This window comes from Aethina tumida, chromosome 1, assembly GCF_024364675.1.
Source record: "Aethina tumida isolate Nest 87 chromosome 1, icAetTumi1.1, whole genome shotgun sequence".
Taxonomy (NCBI): domain Eukaryota; kingdom Metazoa; phylum Arthropoda; class Insecta; order Coleoptera; family Nitidulidae; genus Aethina; species Aethina tumida.
The window spans coordinates 6,302,566-6,323,584 of NC_065435.1; the positions used below are offsets into that span (position 1 = coordinate 6,302,566).

The following is a 21,019-nucleotide window of genomic DNA, read 5'->3' on the forward strand; positions in this document are numbered from 1 at the left end:
ACTCCCTTAAGATAACTTCCCTGATCTAATGATTAGATGATCGTCTGAATTACGGTTTGTAATGACCGAACGACTGTCACAAGGACTAGCTGAGTGGTGACTTCGAGTCTATCCACTCAACCACCGGATAATTATTTATAAAGGCCGCCACTTACATCGTGATAAGCGATTACTTATTTAGTTTGGTGGAACCTTGCGGAGATTGTTACTAAGATGTACATTCCAATCAAACCATTCGTTACTGAAATACTGAACGCATATTTTACAGTTTTTTAACTGAAGAAACGTTTCACATTATTTAGAATTAAATCGTGTATTATTATGTAATAAATTGGGCAGTGATAAAAATAAATAATGGAGAAATATCTTGATCATATAATATACGAGGAGAAACACAATATTAAAACTGAAATGTTTCAAAAATGGCTGTATTAATCAAAATAAATCATTGTAAAATATGTTTTTATTTTAAATTAGTTGTCTGAACAGCCTTTTACCATCAAGTGTTCAAATTTTTAAATGCAGACCGATAAAAATCAATTGAATTATGAGTAAAATATCTCGTGATGGCATTTTGGACATTATACAAATTTTCAAAATTTTTGCCACTTAGAAAGTGTTGTGGGTTTTTATAATGGATGAGGTAGAACACAATATTAAAACTGAAATGTTTCAAAAATGGCTGTATTAATCAAAATAAATCAATGTAAAATATGTTTTTATTTTAAATTAGTTGTATGAACAGCCTTTTACCATCAAGTGTTCAAATTTTTAAATGCAGACCGATAAAAATCAATTGTATTTTGAGTAAAATATCTCGTGAGGGCATTTTGGACATTATACAAATTTTCAAAATTTTTGCCACTTAGAAAATGTTGTGGGTTTTTATAATGGATGAGGTAGAACACAATATTAAAACTGAAATGTTTCAAAAATGGCTGTATTAATCAAAATAAATCAATGTAAAATATGTTTTTATTTTAAATTAGTTGTATGAACAGCCTTTTACCATCAAGTGTTCAAATTTTTAAATGCAGACTGATAAAAATCAATTGAATTATGAGTAAAATATCTCGTGATGGCATTTTGGACATTATACAAATTTTCAAAATTTTTGCCACTTAGAAAATGTGGGTTTTTATAATGGATGAGGTGGAACACAATATTAAAACTGAAATGTTTCAAAAATGGCTGTATTAATCAAAATAAATCAATGTAAATTATGTTTTTATTTTTAATTAGTTGTATGAACAGCCTTTTACCATCAAGTGTTCAAATTTTTAAATGCAGACCGATAAACATCAAGTGGATTATGAGCAAAATATCTCGTGATGGCATTTTGGACATCATTCAAATTTTCAAATTTTGTGGGGTTCGAAATAAATGGAAATCCGAGGGTGCAATATCAGGAGAGTATGGTGGATGAGGCAGGACCACCCACCTCAATTCATTCAGTGTTCGTCTTTCAAAGTGTGGTCTTATATTGTCTTGTTGCAGAATGACGCCTTTTCTGTTGACAATCACCGGATACTTTCCGACTAAATATTGATTCACAAAAAGGGCCTGTATTAACAGTTTGTGCAGGTTTCAGCACTTCAAAGTGATCAATTCCTCGAATACTCCACCAAATATACCGAAGCAGCTTTTTGGGATGTAAACCTGGCTTCGCAGTACTTGTGATGGGTCAGATGGCTTTGTTCCCTTTGCACAGATTATAGACGACCCAAACACCTGCCCCAACCTGCTGTAAATGTTCCTGGATGGTCGACCAAGGTTGGTTAAGGGTGTTTGACAGTTCTTTGATTGTTTGACATGGATTTGCCTCCACTTCTGCCTTTAGTCCTTATCTAATGTCGTTGGTCTTTTTGATCGAAAAGAGTCAGAGAGATCAAAATTACCGTAAATTGGGAAACCACCTTTGGCATTTACAAATGTCTCAACTACAGCATTACTTCCCTTGCTTTTCTGGTATTTAATTTGCCATTTCACTCCAAATTGCTAAAAACGTTTAATGTTGAATTATTTAGAAGTGAACAAGTCACTTTGATACGTCTTTGAGATACACAATGAGCTGACAAATGACAATCAAATATCGACATACACAGAAACATGAAATATATACCTTCATCAACATTTTCCAATTACTTCCTAAATTAATTTCATGGATTTACGTCATTAAATTTCCGAGAATTTTAAACGGTGGCAGAAAATTGCTAAAATCTACATTGGAAAGTAGTTTTTTTTTCGCACAGTGTTTGTATTAATTTATTTTTTAAATAGTATGCAAATATGTGGGTTATCAATACTGCGCATAAAACGAAAATATGCATAATACTTTGGTAATCACATCGTCAATCTAAACAACCGTACAAGGAATAAAATTTTAATAAATCAACTAACAAAAGTTAAAATATAATTTAAAGGTATTAACATTCGTTCGCAACGCCTTCCATCCATTTTTATTATGCATTGCCTCGTTAAATTACAAGTTTGATTTAAAAATGCCGAGATTATATTACTTGATTATTGCCGCAACAGTAAAATAGAGTTCTGAGTGTATTACATGGAATCTAAATGTACCTAGCGATCTCCGATTCCGTATGAGTAAAAGTTTCAATAATGATTTTACATGCAGTTCAAAGTAAAACTTTTAAAATAAAACTTCCCGTTACAGCGAAGTTTACTTCTATTAAGGGCCCGACGAACATCAAAACTGACCTAAATATTAGACGAAATTGTACATTTATTAAAAATAATTTGACATCCAACACAAAATTGTCGTGTACGTTGTACAAATTGTTTTAAACGAACGTTGGGTAATTAGATAAAAGTGCGGTGTTTGAAAGTTAAATCATTTTTGTAATGATATTGAAAATGATTAAAAACTACCTAAGCACTTTCGTAACAAGTTTGGAGACATAATGCGTTTCGTTTTGGACGTAACCGAACGAACGATTTCAAATGTTAATGCGGCTACATTGTAGTTTTTAATTCATCAATAAACCAAATGAAGGTGAAACTGTAGGGTCGGGTAAAGTTGGGCAAAACTTTCAGCGGCATTAAAATACATGATATCCTACAACTAGACTACGTTACTATAAAATAATTAGATGCATATTAAATTGAGTTTAAATAACGACCGAGTGGAAACGTGAGCATAAACTAATTTTGTTAATTAAAGGCATCGGTGGCAAGATAACCTTTCCCAATATAAATGACGAAATATAGAAATATTCCGTAAACCGTATTTTTGAACAGATTCAGCAGAGTTTCATGATACGTGTTAAATATCGCGTTCCGTCTAATTATCTGGAACTCATTTGAACTTAATTAAAATTAATATAAAGTTTCTATTCTTCTTTGCTGAAAGTTCCACTATATATTATTAGTATTTAATTAGACTGAAACAATGAATGAACGAAAATAGTACAAAGGACTTTACATTGTTTAAGTTTTAATCATCCTCATGTATACATGTAGGGGTTTCAGCACTAGTAAAGAACTGTTTTTATGTAAATCGAATGCTTTTAAGACCCTTGTTAATGGAACTATTGTGGTTACTGAAAGTAGATCCTCACAGGGATTGAAATATAGAATTTTAGATTACGTTACAGTAGTCCCTTATCTATCTTGTTATTTAATAGATTTCCCAGATCTTGTAAACTGATTAATATCAAGTTAAATGTGATGGATTCACAGCCACCAAAATCATGTAAAACGTTCAAATTATTTGTAATACACGTTCTCAATAAAACATTTTATTGGTTAGTAAAACATATTTTTTTGTTTGTAAATTGATTTATATTTGAATACATAAAAAAAATTAAATTTATAAGTATTTGATTGAATTTAAAAATTAATATATCATATTATTAAAAGAACAATTCTTTTTAATTTAAACTAACTTTTTAATTAGTGTCTAAACAGTTATACCTTTCTTTATGTATGAAAACGTTCAAATTATTTGTAATACACGTTCTCAATAAAACATTTTATAGGCTAGCAAAACATATTTTTTTTTTGTAAATTGATTTATATTTGAATAGTTAAAAAAATTAAATTTATAAATATTTGATTGAATTTAAAAATTAATATATCATGTTATTAAAAGAACGATTCTTTTTAATTTAAATTAACTTTTTAATTATTAAGTGTCTAAACAGTTGTACCTTTCTTTATATATGAAAACGTTCAAATTATTTGTAATACACGTTCCCAGTAAAACATTTTATAGCATAGTAAAACATATTTTTTTTTGTAAATTGATTTATATTTGAATACATACATAATAACAATTAAATTTATAAATATTTGAATTTAAAAATTAATATATCATGTTATTAAAAGAACGATTCTTTTTAATTTAAATTAACTTTTTAATTATTAAGTGTCTAAACAGATGTAACTTTCTTTATATATGAAAACGTTCAAATTATTTGTAATACACGTTCTCAGTAAAATATTTTATAGGATAGTAAAACATATTTTTTTTTGTAAATTGATTTATATTTGTATACATAAAAAAATTAAATTTATAAATATTTGATTGAATTTAAAAATTAATATATCATGTTATTAAAAGAACGATTCTTATTAATTTAAATTAACTTTTTAATTATTAAGTGTCTAAACAGTTGTAATTTTCTTTATATATGAAAACGTTCAAATTATTTGTAATACACGTTCTCAGTAAAACATTTTATAGGATAGTAAAACATATTTTTTTTTGTAAATTTATTTATATTTGTATACATAAAAAAATTAAATTTATAAATATTTGATTGAATTTAAAAATTAATATATCATGTTATTAAAAGAACGATTCTTATTAATTTAAATTAACTTTTTAATTATTAAGTGTCTAAGCAGTTGTAATTTTCTTTATATATGAAAACGTTCAAATTATTTGTAATACACGTTCTCAGTAAAACATTTTATAGGATAGTAAAACATATTTTTTTTTGTAAATTGATTTATATTTGAATACATAAAACAATTAAATTTATAAATATTTGATTGAATTTAAAAATTAATATATCATGTTATTAAAAGAACGATTCTTTTTAATTTAAATTAACTTTTTAATTATTAAGTGTCTAAACAGATGTAACTTTCTTTATATATGAAAACGTTCAAATTATTTGTAATACACGTTCTCAGTAAAACATTTTATAGGCTAGTAAAACATATTTTTTTTTTTGTAAATTGATTTATATTTGTATACATAAAAAAAAATAAATTTATAAATATTTGATTGAATTTAAAAATTAATATATCATGTTATTAAAAGAACGATTCTTATTAATTTAAATTAACTTTTTAATTATTAAGTGTCTAAACAGTTGTACCTTTCTTTATATATGAAAACGTTCAAATTATTTGTAATACACGTTCTAAGTAAAACATTTTATAGACTAGTAAAACTTTTTTTTGTAAACATTGATTTATATTAGAATACATAAAAAAATTAAATTTATAAATATTTGACTGAATTTAAAAATTAATATATCATTTTATTAAAAAAACGATTATGTTTAATTTAAATTAACTTTTTAATTATTAAGTGTCTAAACAGTTGTACCTTTCTTTATATATGAAAACGTTCAAATTATTTGTAATACACAGTACAACATTTTATAGACTAGTAAAACATATTTTTTTTTTGTAAATTGATTTATATTTGAGTACATAAAAAAAATAAATTTATAAATATTTGATTGAATTTAAAAATTAATATATCATTTTATTAAAAAAAACGATTATGTTTAATTTAAATTAACTTTTTAATTTTTAAGTGTCACATTTGTACCTTTCTTTATATATATGAAAGAGTTTAATACAAAAATGTTAAAATATAAAATAAAAATGTACACAAATAAATAAATCATGAAACAAAAACATAAATTACTTAGCCTAACATCTTAAATATTCAGTGTCCTTGTCGATATATTAAAGCGGAGACGTGCACTATTATTAATAGATATTTGTTTTGTTGAAATAAATAAAGTGAGGGAAGTTACTTTATTGATGTTCTGTTAGAGCGGACTGAATATAAATTAAACCGACTTAAAATTCTACAAACCCACAGTATTTTACACAGTTTTATTATTAAAAAGTAATACTATTTCAAACATCTTATTATTACTTCCACTTGCTCCACATTCTCCTCTCCTTCACCCATTATTTATACATGCGGACGAGGAAAAATATTGAAATTAACATCACATTTCTTCCCCCCGATAGCGGCACTTGTGCACGGTTAAACGATATAAAACGGTATTTGTTTGCACTTTCGAAATATGCATAATGCCTTTCTAATCGTGGTGTCAATCTAAATTACCGAAAACGATGGGGGGATTAGAATATATTGCACAGTTTTAACTAGCTGAAGAATAATGGCTTATTTTTAACGCTGATTTTTCAACTTTTTATACCAATAAATTTTTTAAATATTAATCGTTTTGCATGGAGTTTTAGATAAATTTTATCTTTGTCATTTGGACTGAGTTCTGGGCTTTGTGCTGACCATACTCCTTGAGAAGAGAACACCTTAAACTCATTTTATCTTCGGCAAATGGACACATATGATTCTCCATAATATCAAGATAAATGAAATGATCCATTATCCCGTCTCTCTTAACCAGCGGGCCCATGCTAAACCCAGAAAACATCCCCAAACCATAACGCCTCCTCCATCATGCTTCACAGTTGATCTAGTGTAGTTGGGATTATACCTTTCATTAATTGGTCTTCTTATCCACGAAATGCCATCAGATTTCAATAATTGGAACCTACTTTAATCGCAGAACTCTGTATATTATAGATAGGATGTTGTTTTATTATAAATCAATAAATTTTAATCAAATTTCTGAGTTACCTATAAATAATTGTGTGTTCATAATAAATCGTTGGTTAAGTAGTAAAACGTAATGTCCGGTTATATGTAGCACTTTAGCGTCCATATTTTATATATTGATGTTTAGTTTAGTATTATAAAGTGCATAGTAGTTCAACTAAGATGCGGTTAATTACACGATGAAATATTTATAAGGTGCGCTACCGGTCTAAACGCTTTTGAGTAACGCTATTAACTTAACAATTGTCACATCCTCTTACAGTACATGATAAATTAGATATTTATACGCCGTTTGGATAAGCGGGGCAAAAGAATGGCAAGACGGCGTGGAACAGTGGAAAAGTAAAAGAATAACATCTGTGGAGATATTAAAGTCTTAAATAGTACTTTAAAATATGATTAATAAATTATGTATATTAATCCAGGCAATGAAAAATAAAGCAGTTTGTTTTAAGACGCTGCAAACGGATAAAAAATTATCTTACATTTTATTGTTCTCCACAAAATCGCGAGAGGGTAATATCCTTACCTTAATTTTCATAATAAATAATACTTAAACAGAAACAAAAACTCATTTCTCAACTTTTTTTTATGTACACGCAAAGTGTTATATTCACTGATCCTAATAAAATTCTTCATTTATCAAAATGTCACAATATTATTTCCTCTCATTTCCGCAGGAAAACGGAAACGTTCGTTTTTATTTCAATTATGTGCAAACATATTTGTGGCCGCTCATTACATTTTTATGTTAAAATTCAATATTTTAAAAAACACATGTTATACAACTTGGACTCTCTTGCATTAAATTTTTACGTTTTGTTTTATTGCTGCGTTTTTAAAAAAATGTTTTGAAATGGGAACTTTTGAACTATTCACCTTGGATTCTAATAAAAAATTCCATTTATCAAAATATGATAATATTTTCACTCATTTGCGGAGAAAAACGTTTTTATTTCATTTATGTACCAACGTATTTGTAGTGCTCGTTAGAGTTTGAATGTTAATTAGACGAAATGAATGCCTAAAGGCAATAAATTTTTAAAATTACATACTTATTTACGAAAAAAAATTGTAATAAATCTATAGCATAAAAATGTGGATTAATGGTGGAAATGAGGAAATAATGATATTGATTTTTATGCATAATAATGGAGAAATAATGTAACAAATATATGAAACATTACCATCCCAGTTTTTTATCTATATAATAGTTATTTGTTTGTAGAAATATTCATTATTTTATTATTTACGTATAAATGAGAATGAAAAATATTTTAATTCAAATATTAACTTAATAAAAATCTAAACAATTTCCTATTGAAATATGCTACATGAAAAAGCTCAACAATAGACAAATTATTCGAAAAATTTGTAGTTGTGAAAGACATTAAACTAATGATACCAATTAACAAAAGTCTTCTTTTGATAAAAGTTTATTCGTTTGTGTTCAAATAAAATAAGAGGTATGGAAATTTTTATTAAGTACTAAAAACATTCAAATTTAAAATTAAGACTTTTGTTTATTTTACCAATTAAACTAATGTTAAATATTTTACCCATAACTTTTTTATTTAATGTGAACTGTTAAAATAATATTAATTTACTATTGTTGTTATATATAACAACTATATTTTTACTCTACGAAATTTAACACTGTGTTGTTTGTTTTATAATTTTAGATTATATTTATATAGAAGCAAATTGTTGTTTAATATATCCCTGTACATAAATAAGTCTAAGGGTGCCTTCGTCAGAAATTAATCAATTTACATTTGATTTATTAGAAAATATGTAAATTTTCTATGAAGGATATGTATTACTGATATAGAGGTGCTGAAAAAAATAAACCACTAAAAGCTTAAATATTTTATATACTGAATTATAGATTATTTCTTTATAGTACAGACTGAAAAAGTGACATTTCTCTGTAATGACTACAGAAATTAAATTTAGGAGTAAGTTATATTTTTGAATTCAAGTAAATTCAATATACATTTGATATATTAGAAAATATTGTACATTAATGTTTGCCGAAGGAAACTGAAATTTTTTTTATATTCTATCAAAATGTAGAAATTTCTTTAAAATAAACAGTTTCAACTATATTTTTACTCTACGAAATTTAACATTAACACTGTGTATGATATCCTTTTTGTTATATAGTTTTAGCATATATAGAAGCAAATTGTTGTTTAATATATCCCTGTATATAAATAAGGCTAAGGGTGTCTTCGTCAGAAGAACTGAAGCATCCCCACAAAATAATTCAACAGCCACAATATTTCAATGTGGGTATAACAAACTTTATGTGTAGTTTTGACCCTGTAAGATGTGTAACATAAGCAGAATCATCAATTTATGTTTGGTTCTGCTCTGGTGTCAAACGAACCCCCATCCACACTATCTTCTCACAACTCTTATTGGTAACTAATCTGGAAGAAAAGGGACTTGCTGAAGTTAATTCAAAGACTGTGAAAAGTTGGTCAATTCAGATTGTTATATACATAAATCAGTTAAAGTTAAATTATAAAATAAATTAATAGTGAATCAATATTAAAATGTATCATAATATATAAAAGTTGAAAACCTCGAACGGCTGCTGATTATGAGAAATCATTAAGGCAATTCAGGCAGCATATTGTAAACTAAGCCATAAGAGATATTTATCGAAGCTTATGTAGCGAGGTTAAGTTTAGTTAAACGAAGGTAATGAAAGGTAAACGTTAAATGAAGGTATTTGTTGAAAGTGGGTAATATAATGGTCCGATAAATAGACGAAATAAAGGCATTATTATTTCCCAATACTAGAGAAATGTAAATACATTGAAATTTGAATTGTGAGGTCCGCATTACGGCAATTCAGTTTATCAAGTATGTTGTTACAAGATAGAGTAGTTGGTATTTGAATTTTATATTGAATCGTTATGATTCGGCAAAGTAGCAATAAAACAAACAAAACTCATACATTGAATGGGTAACTGCGAGGCAATGGAGCAGTCACTACGATATATGCACTGATATACAACTATACAACGCGTGTAATGGTTTGTAAGCGATAAGTAAGTCTATTGAAAAATCGATTTCATACTCAATAACTATATACTTTTTCCCGTGTAAACTCATTTGGAAAACTCCGTTACGCGGTCACTTCCCACAAATTCAACATAGTTTCCTTTTTGTCCTACTTTTTAATCAAAATTATCGGCTACGAACATGCATCCTACAAAAATTTACATTTATTAATGTGTCACGGATGATTAATTGAATAATTTTAGAGACTAATCCCAAAACTAACAAGTGTTTAAATACTACCATCTTAAATTCTAACTAATTTCACATCATTTAATATTCATTAATAACTTTGTTGTTCCAAACATTTCAAAGACTTGCGGCTATTAACCAACACTGTATGAATTAGACTTCAAACATGAAATCAAGTGTTGTATCTTTTTTCATTAATATAGTAATAATAATACTTCTATAATTTATGTTCTCACAAATATCAATAGTTTCTTTTAAATTAATTTATATCGTTATTATTTTCTAGATTATTTTATATTTCTAAATAATTTAGATATCATTAATCAAAATAGATTTTAAAATTTATGTACAATATTTGAAAACTGGAGCTGTACTACTGAAATTTGATGTTAATATCTATAATGTTTATTTTATATTCTTTTATTGTTTTGTCAACTATGTTACTGGTCAATCTACTTTTATATTATTATTGTTCTTATTATAGATATTAAGGTGCTGAAAAAAAATTGTACAATATTATAATTTTTTATAGTACAGATTGAAAAGGTGACATTTTCAGGAGTCTGCAGTGACCTCAAAAATTTAATATTTTTACTGTTTTGCCACATTTAATTTTTTTTTTTTTTCAGGTGTAAGTTATATTTTTGTATTTAATTTACATTTGATTTATTAGAAAATATGTTAATTTTTGCTGAAGGATAAGTATTACTGAAACTTAAAATTTTGTTATTTTCCAACAACAAAATGCAAACTATTTTTAATTAATTAACAAATTATTGACAAGAGAAAATAATTAAACCATTCTAAGCTTAAATATTTCATGTACTTAATTATAAATTATTCTTTATTATACAGACTGAAAAAGTGACATTTTCAGGATTCTGAAATGACCCCTAAAATTTAATATTTTTACTGTTTTATCAGATTTAAAAAAAAAATTTTCAGGTGTATAATTTTGTATTCGAGTAAATTATTGAATTTACATTTGGTTTATTAGAAAATGTGTTAATTATTGCTGAAGAATATGTATTACTGAAACTTAAAATTTTGTTGTTTTCCAACAACGAAATGCAAACTATTTTTAATTAACAAATTATTGACAAGAGAAAATAATTCAATTATTATTCTTATTATAAATATTAAGTTCATGAAAAAAAAAAATTAAACCATTCTAAGCTTAAATAATTTATATACTTAATTATAAATTATTCTTTATTATACGTACTGAAAAAGTGACATTTTCATGATTCTGCAATGACCCCTAAAATTTAATATATTTACTGTTTTGTCAGATTTAAAATTTTTTTTTTTGAGGTGTATATTTTTACATATAAGTAAATTATTCAATTTACATTTGGTTTATTAGAAAATATGTTCATTTTTGCTGAAGGATAAATATTATTGAAACTTAAAATTTTGTTACTTTCCAACAACAAAATGCAAACTATTTTTAATTAACAAATTATTGTACTTATTATAGACAATAAGTTCCTGAAAAAAAAAATAAATAAATCATTCTAAGCTTAAATATTTTATATACGAAATTATACATTATTCTTTACAGTACAGACTGAAAAAGTGACATTTTCAGGATTCCACAATGACACCAATAATATTTTTACTATTTTATCAGATATGATATTTGATTTATTAGAAAATATGTAAATTTTCTATGAAGGATATGTATTACTGATATAGAGGTGCTGAAAAAAATATACACCATTAAAAGCATAAATATTTTATATACTGAATTATAGTTTATTCCTTATAGTACATGCTGAAAAATTGATATTTCTCTACAATGATCACAGAAATTTAGAAATTTTTTACTATTTTGTACGATTTCTTAGGAGTCAGTTATATTTTTGTATTCAAGTAAATTTTTGATATATTAGAAAATATTATATATTAATGTTTACTGAAGGATACTTACTATTGAAACTGACATTTTTTTATATTCTGTCAAAATGTAGAAATTTCTTTAAAAATAAACAATTTTAAAAGTTTATTTTTAATGAATACTTCATATTTCAATGTTAATTAATATTTTATATTATAATCTATTTATTTGCCCTGTACATAGTTGTAAATATTTAAATAAAAAAAATAAACATAATATAAACATAAATAACAATACAAAAAATCAATTATTTCGATTTATTTTACTAAAAATAAATGTAAAAACTTTTAAGGGTTTTAAAGTGCTGTCGAAGTGTTTAAATTACTTCAAAATATAAAGTTTTTAGAAGTGTAATTTCAATGAATACTTCAAATTTTCGATTTAGGATTAATTATTTTATTTATAACTAATTTCTTTGCCCTCTTGTGTATGTTGTTGTAAATTATTTTTATTTTTTATTATTACAGCGATAAATATTTATTAAGAGGAACAAAAACGTTATTAAAAATTATGACTGGAAACAAAATCTATTTCGTTAATAGACATGTTGGCGTGTAAGCGTAGTAGAACGAAAATTTATTGTTTCTCCTTTGAAAATTAGAAATATTATGTCTAAAAATAACTTGGGGAACAGTGATTTATTTTTTATGCTATTCATCAAGTGTTTATTTATACCACGTACATATGTAATATTTCAATTTTAAAATAGTACATATCCCGGGCAAAAAGTTTTTATTTGAATTCAACATGCAATTTCACTGGCTCCGACTTCCTCTTGTAAGGAAACAAGCAAAATTAGTGGAGTACTTTGTAAAATAAATTGTTTTGTCTGCTCAGCTGCCAGCAAGACTAATGAATATATGTATGTTAGACTCGAGAATAAAAAAAAAATTAAGGAAATAATTCACGAAAAAATAAATACGTGTATTTTTACCATTTTTCGTCCATTATTAATATCAATTTTAGTTAGGAAAAAAAAAGTTTTATCCATTTTAATTAATTCGTGCTGAACCAAATGATACAATGTTTGTTTCACGCCGCTTTTGCGGATGTAACCGTGTAAAAAAACATTTAGCCCATAAAAACGTACAATGAAGTTTGTGCTTTATGAAAAAAAAAAAAAAAAAAAAACGCAAAAATGACAATGTAAAACTTTAAAATATTGAGGATGGCATGTTCCATTGCAACTCACGGAGACACAAAATTAAACGGATTAATTAAAACCCCGACCCCGACCGTTCAGTTTTCGGAGCGACGTTTGGCCAGTTCCACGGCCGGACGCGGGATGCCTTCAAATTTAAATAAACCCATTCCGATAACGAAAGGCAAAATCAATAAGAATGGAAACGATCGTCGAAAAGGGTTCGTACGATTGTAAATAATTATGAATTATGGCGGATATATGCAACATTTACTTACATTCAACGTCTACGATGATACGTTTGCTAACAGATGGTGGCACACCATTTGTGGCAATGCAAAGATACGCTCCCATATCCGACCGACTGATGCGGGTTAGGTTCAGCTGGGTTCCGTTGTAAACTGGCACTGTAACAAACGCACGTTTAATAGTTTTGTACGATCAAAGAAAACCGACTGTTTCTGTCTTCAAAATCGTTCACTTACTTGTGTCAACAAACTAATATTTGTTCTACGTAAAAAATTAATATGTTAGAACAATAAATTTTTTAATAATAATTGAATAGTTTTGATAATTGAAAATCACATTTTATTGACTGTCTATTACCCCAATTTGATGTTCTAAAAAATAATATTGATGATATTTACATAATAATAATAATAACTTTAGTTAATTTAATTTATTTTAATACATAGATTACATAGATATACATAGATTTATTAAATCTTTCTATGAGGAGATAACTCAATTATTATTGTTACATATATAGTACTGAAAAAAATATTAAACCATATTAAACTAATGTTTTATATATTGAATTATATATTATTCTTTACAGTACAAACTGAAAAAGTAACATTTTCAGGATCCTGAAATGGCCTCAAAAAGTTTAATATTTTAACTATTTTGTCAGATTGTTCTTATTATAGACATTAAGGTGTTGAACAAAATAATAATCCATTCTAGGCTTAAATATTTTATGTTCTGAATTATAAATTATTCCTTTTAGTACAAAGTGAAAAAGTGACATTTTCAGTAATTTCACAATAATATCAAAAATTTAATATTTTTACTATTTTGGCAGATTTTAAAAATTGTTTCAGGTGTAAGTTATATTTTTGTATTTAAATAAATTATTCAATTTACATTTGACTTGTTAGAAAATATATTATTTTTAATGGCCTCAAAAAGTTTAATATTTTTACTATTTTTTAAAAATATTTTCAACTGTAGTTTATATTTTTGTATTCAAGTCAGTTATTCAAATTTATATTTGATTTATTAGGAAATATGTTAATTTTCGTGGAAGAATATATATTACTGAAACATAAAATTTTGTTATTTTAATTAACAAGTTATTAAGGAGAGAAAATAATTCAATTATTTTTCTTATAGATTTTAAGGCACTGAAAAAAAAATTAAACCATTCAAAGCTTAAATATTCTATATATTGAATATATTCTATATAACCTCTAAAATTTAATATTCTTACTATTTTATTTTCAATAATTGTTCTTATTATAGACATTAAGGTGTTGAATAAAATAATAATCCATTCTAAGCTTAAATATTTTATGTTCTAAATTAATTATTCCTTTTAGTACAAAATGAATTTCACAAATTTAATATTTTTACTATTTTGGCAGATTTTAAAAATTGTTTCAGGTGTAAGTTATATATTTTTTTTTTAAAAAAATTATTCAATTTACATTTGACTTGTTAGAAAATATATTAATTTTCTCTGAAACTTAGAATTTTTTTGTTTTCCAACGAATTTTTAATTAACAAATTATTAACAAGAAAAAGTAACTAAATTATTGTTTTTATTATAGATATTAAGATGCTGAAATAAAAATAATTAAACCATTCTAAGCTTAAATATTAGTACAAACTGAAAAGGTGACATTTTCCAGATTGATTAATCCAGATTAAAACTATTTTTAATTATCAAGTTTTATTTAAAAATAAAAAGCAATAAAATAATGATAATGTAATATTAAAAAAAAACAAAATATTTAATTCAAATTAAATTAATTAAAAAAAAAAATATTTAATTAATATTGACTTAAATAAATTAAAAAGGAATTAATAATTTTACTTAATTTAACTGGAAAACACAATAAAATATTTAAATTTAAAGTTAGTGACGAGAGCGAATAATTCAATTGTTAATATAATTGATATTAAGGTCCTGAAAAGAAATTACTGAATCATTCTAAAAGCTGAAATATTTTATATATTGAATTATAAATCATTCTTTATAGTACAGATTGAAAAAGTGACATTTTCAGGGTTCTGAAATGAGCCCGAAAATTTAGTACTTTTACTATTTTAATTCATTAATTGTTCTTATTATAGATATTAAGGTGCTGAAAAAAATAATAATTAATCCATTATAAACTTAAATATTTTGCATACTGAATTATAAATTATTCCTTATAGTACATAGTGAAAAGTGATATTTTAAGTATTTAACAATGATTTTAAAAATTTAATATTTTTACGATTTTGTCAGAATTAAAAAAATTTTTCAGGTGTAAGTTATATTTTGGTATTTAAATAAATTATTCAATTTATATTTGATGTATCAGAATATATATTAATTTTCTTTGAAGGACACTTATTATGGAAACTTAGAATTTTTTTATTTTCCAATATCGAATATTTAATTAACAAATTATTCACAAGAGAAAATAATTAAATTATTGTTTTTATTATAGATATTAAGGTGATGAAAAAAAAAAAAATAATTAAACCATTCTAAGCTTAAATATTTTATATACTGAATTGTAAATTATTTCTTATAGTACAAACTGAAAAGGTGACATTTTCCAGATCAATTGATCCTGATTAAAACTATTTTTAATTATCAAGTTTTATTTAAAAATAAAAAACAATAAAATATTTAATGTAAAATTAAAAGAAAAAACAAAATAATTTATATTATTTATTTAATTTAAAATTAAAAATAATCATTTAATTTAAATTAATATTAAAAAATAAAATATTTAATTAATACTGACTTAAATTAAAAAGGAATTAATAAGTTTAATTTAAAATTAAAAAAAAAAAAAATAAAATGTTTATTTTAAACTGAATTAAATTAGAAAGAAATAATTTTACTTAATTTAAAACTGGAAAACACAATAAAATGTTTAATATAAATTGATTTAAATTTAGGGCCTGAAAAGAAAATATTGAATCATTCTAAAAGCTAAAATATTTTATATATTGAATTATATATTTTTTTCTGTACCATGTATAAATAACGTACAATTTTAATGAAAATAATGTTGCTTATCATCCCAGAATATAAATTTTATTAAAGTCTTATTGCTAGTAATTGTAATTAGTTTAGGTAACATACTTTAAAATATATTAAATTCGCAAATATTTTAATTAAAAATCAGGTAGCGCTTATTTAATTTCCTAAAATATTGGAAAATAAAATAAAATTACTTAAATTTATGTTTATTAAAATATATATAAAATTTTCCGTCTTCCCTCTCGGACAATTTAAACTAAATCTAAATTAATAAATGTTTCGTCCGAGCTTGGAATTTTCCTAACTTCGCCTTCTGTGGAATTTTTAATAGGAAAAAAATTACATATTATATATATGTAAAGCAGTTAATACGAAATCGAATTTAAATTGTCTGAAAAAAAAAAAACAATGTTTATGGTTATGAGCAACACCTACGACAAAAATTCAAATAAGTCCATTAAAAAATAAAAACCGATTAATGTAAAATTTATTGTGTTACATTATAAGCAAGTTTGAACAACTAATTAGAAAGAAGAACTCCTCAATTAGTATTAAGTTGCCAATTAATTCTGAAGGATCTTGGTGACTGTTAAACCAAACAACCTGAAATGTAATTCATAATTATATGAAGACTAGTGAACAGTGACATTACATAATGCGGGAATACGAATTCCCTGCATATTTTCCATCTTCGAGACGACGTTCTAGTTAAACAACAAGTCAGATAAGAAGTAAATTTTAGAAATACATTTTAAAACTATTCCTTAAAAGCAACGTATTCAAGACGGAGGTGACGGGGAAATATTGCAAAAAGCATTGATATTGTTTTTCAATGGAGACAAAATGGTATGTAACTCTTGTGACAATGTCTCGTTTATGCTTCATTTACATACTTTTGCATTTATTATTTGTATTTATCAGCGATATAATTTTAAATCAGTTACTACCACTACGACAATACAATGTCTGTTTCTACTGATTGTAACGGAAGTCAATTTAATTTATCTGGAGGTAAAAGCTTATATGTTTGTACAAATAACAGAAATAATTCCATTAAAAATATAAACGTAACAACTTATGAAAAAGTCAATATTCTGTGCTACAAATTGACTTAAATTTACTGCATTTCATTATAAATAATGAACAACCAATTAGAAAGTATAAGATCTCAATTACTATTAAATTGCCATTTAATTCCCGATAATTGCTTAAAAAATGACATGAAATAAATTGATTCTATGAAGACAAGTAAACTTAAACCATTATATAAAGAGGAAATATGAATTATTTGCATATTTTCAATTTTTAAGACACCGTTCTGGTTAAACAACGAGTCAGATAATAATTGAATTTTATAAATATACATGGAAACTATTCTTTAAAAGCAACATATTCAAGATGCAATAAACACACTTTACAGGAGTCAGAGAAATTATGCAAAAAGTACTTTTTAATTATGTTATGTTAGATTAATATTGTTTTTCACTAGAGACTCTGGTAAAACCTAAATTGTAAACTGTCTCTTGTTTCAGTGTCTCGTTTTATCATGTACTTTTGCACATATTGTATCTATAAGTGTTCTAATGTTATATCAAGTTCAATGATTGTGATAAAACTCACTCAAATCTACATTGTATCTAATTCTGTAATGAGCATGTTGTACACAGAGGTGGAAAAAGTATGGAATATTTTTAAAAATTGGATTTTAATCCCCTGGGATTTTTCATATCTGTTGTAATGGTGTTAAACAAATTGGCTAGTTTGTGTTTATCGTCCGGTATACTAGTAATGTCGCTCATCCTTTTTTGTTTAGGTGTTTTTGTCGGATACGTTTTTTGACTTGAAAAAAGTATGGAATATTATTTTATTTGCAGTCAGTTGTACATAAATTCTTAACATTTTCGGTCGGGTTCAACGTAATAATGCCTAAACACGTTTACTTTTCACTTCAATTTAGGAAAACAGTAGTTGAACTTTGTGAAAGTGGCCGAATTCAATGTGACTTGGCAAAAACATTAATAAAAGAGTGCTGTTTCGAAGATTTTGTATAAATTGCACCCTCAAGGTGGTGTTGAAAATCGCAGGAAAAATGGAACACCGTCCTTTGGTGTGACGAAAGTAAGTTTAATTTGTTTGGGTTGGATGGTAAGATTTTTGACACAGCTAATGGAGTAACCATACCATTTTAAACAATTCCTACGGTTAAACATGGTGGCGGAAGCATTATGGTTTGGGGATGCTTCTCTCGATCCAAAGTTGAACCTCGATTCAAGTGGAAGGTAAAATGGATCGTTTTTAATACAGGGACGTACTGTAAAACACCATGTTTCCATTTGTCGAGGAAGAAATGCCACTTTGTTGGATATTTCAACAAGATAACGACCCCAAACACACGTTTAAAATTATTAAAACACGTCTAAACTATTAAAACTTAACTGTGCTTGAATGTCCCCCAATCTAAATCCTATTGAGCACCAAAAAACATCAAAAGCACTATTACTACACAGAAGCCAAAGGTTGCCTCACAAAATATTGAAATATTTGATTTATTGTAAATTTTTTATGAATATTAATAAAATATTCCAGACTAAATTGATTTTTTATTAAAATAAAAATAAAAACCTGTTAAAATAATAATCATTGTGATTAATGGACCGATAAGGAAATAAATATTCCATACTTATTAAAAATTAAAATTGTTAGAAAGAAGTTTCTGGTGAATTTATGGTAGATGAGTATAGAAAGACCCAAGAAAAATACAAATGATTCTACTAAAAATTAAAAAGTACAAACTCTTGAAAAGTCTATACTTTATAGGTTGGTTTAATATTTATTGCATTTTATTATAAATACTATTGAACAGCCAATTGGAAAGTCTTAATTCATATTAAATTGCCGTTTCATTCTGCAGGATCTTCCAGAATTCTTAACAAAATATAGTTATTATATGAAGACAAGTGAACAGAAACATTATATAAAGAGGAAATATAAATGCTCCGCATATTTTCAATTTTTTGAGACATTGTACTGATCAAACAACATGTCAGATAGGAATTAAATTTCCTAAATATACAAAGAAAGTACTTTTTAAAAGCAACATATTCAAGATGCAACAAATAGACTACTGAGGTGACGGATAAATTATGTAAAAAGTATTTTTAATTTTCCTTTTTCTGCAAATATTTGCATGTTTGTCTGGTTAAATGATTTAATTTAATACACCGCCATAGAATAATTAATGGATTGATATTGGTTTTCATTGAGGACAATGGCAGAACATAAATTGCAAACTGTCTCTTGTTTCAATGTCTCGTTTTATCATTTAGATCCAGCTATTTTTGCACATATTGTATCTATCAGTGTTATAATGTTAAATCAATTACAACCATTTTGATAGTACAATGCCTATTCCCACTGACATTGTGTCTAATATTCTGGAATGAATAGAACATCTGTATACAGAAGATTGGTATTGTTATATAAGTTGGAATTAATGGACCCAAGATAGCTTCACAGCCTGATTAACTTATATTACAAATAATTGAACGAGTTCGATATCTCAGTTTGGATCAATCACATTCCACAAATACGAAATCAACTAATTATAAACAAAACACCGCCACACACATCAGGAATTCCATCATATTCGATTATTTATGAAACTGAGCACGTCTTTATCTAATAATGTGGAATTTCGAATGCATAAAGCGCACAGTCAAGTGTCTACAAACATAAGTCACTTATGATTGAAACAAGTCAATTCACACGGTTGTCTGAAACATATCAAAAACGTGTCGCCTCCACGCCGGATTTGGTCGACTTTAACAGCACTAATTACACGAATAAAACAAGATAAATAACGCTTACACCCCATACAACCAACAATGAGACTAAGTTCCAGGCCACATTCTTCATGGTAAACATTAGAAACAATACGTATGAAATTAACATATGCTTTACATTTAAAACCCCCTTTTCTCCACATAAATCACATTTTTGGTACTGAACTATTCTGCACATTAAGGCCAAAGTTTTCGCGTTAGGACGCAAAATTTCCCTCCTTTTTTTTTCATTATTTTATTTTTAATATATTAAAGTCATGTCCGAAAGGAGTTGGCTGTTTGTAAAATGAATTGTCTTTATTATTTTACATCGGAAAACCCGGTCTATCCTTTAAAACCTCTTCAAAACGTGCCCGGGTGGAAACATTTTTCACGAAATCACATTTAAAACGCAACTCTAAGTAAATATGCCGGGCAAAGAATTTAATATTGCTATAAATATTAATAAAGTCCTTATTTACTAGAATGCTGCTGTAAATAAAAGTGTATTTTTCGTTAATATCAAAGTTAATTAACTTAAATCCAACAGAAAAAAGTAGATGATGTACAAATTTAACTTTAACTGTGCCGTAACAAAATTAAAACGAGGACATTTTGAAATGAAGTTATAATAAGTGTTGTTTTTAAACAACAGAAAAACTTTAATATACACTTTTTAATAGCTAATTTTAAAACCTAAGTTTGAGGTTGTGGAAAATAATATATTTTTTTAGTACTTGTGAGCCAAAATATATTCTGCTATTGATTTAAA

General features: G+C 25.8%; 2 protein-coding genes across 3 annotated transcripts in view; one reads left to right on the forward strand and one right to left on the reverse strand.

The window, feature by feature from the left end:
• Positions 1-21,019, forward strand: part of LOC109608352 (uncharacterized) — a 345,665-nt gene that overhangs the window by 136,967 nt on the left and 187,679 nt on the right. The gene's annotated exons all lie outside the window — the stretch shown is intronic.
• The window catches only part of LOC109608351 (lachesin), a 246,395-nt gene that overhangs the window by 57,728 nt on the left and 167,648 nt on the right, over positions 1-21,019 (reverse strand). For both annotated transcript variants that reach the window (XM_020024773.2, XM_020024772.2), the window contains exon 5: positions 13,440-13,568. In XM_020024773.2, coding sequence (XP_019880332.1) covers positions 13,440-13,568 — 129 coding nt within the window. The remainder of the gene's footprint in view (positions 1-13,439; positions 13,569-21,019) is intronic.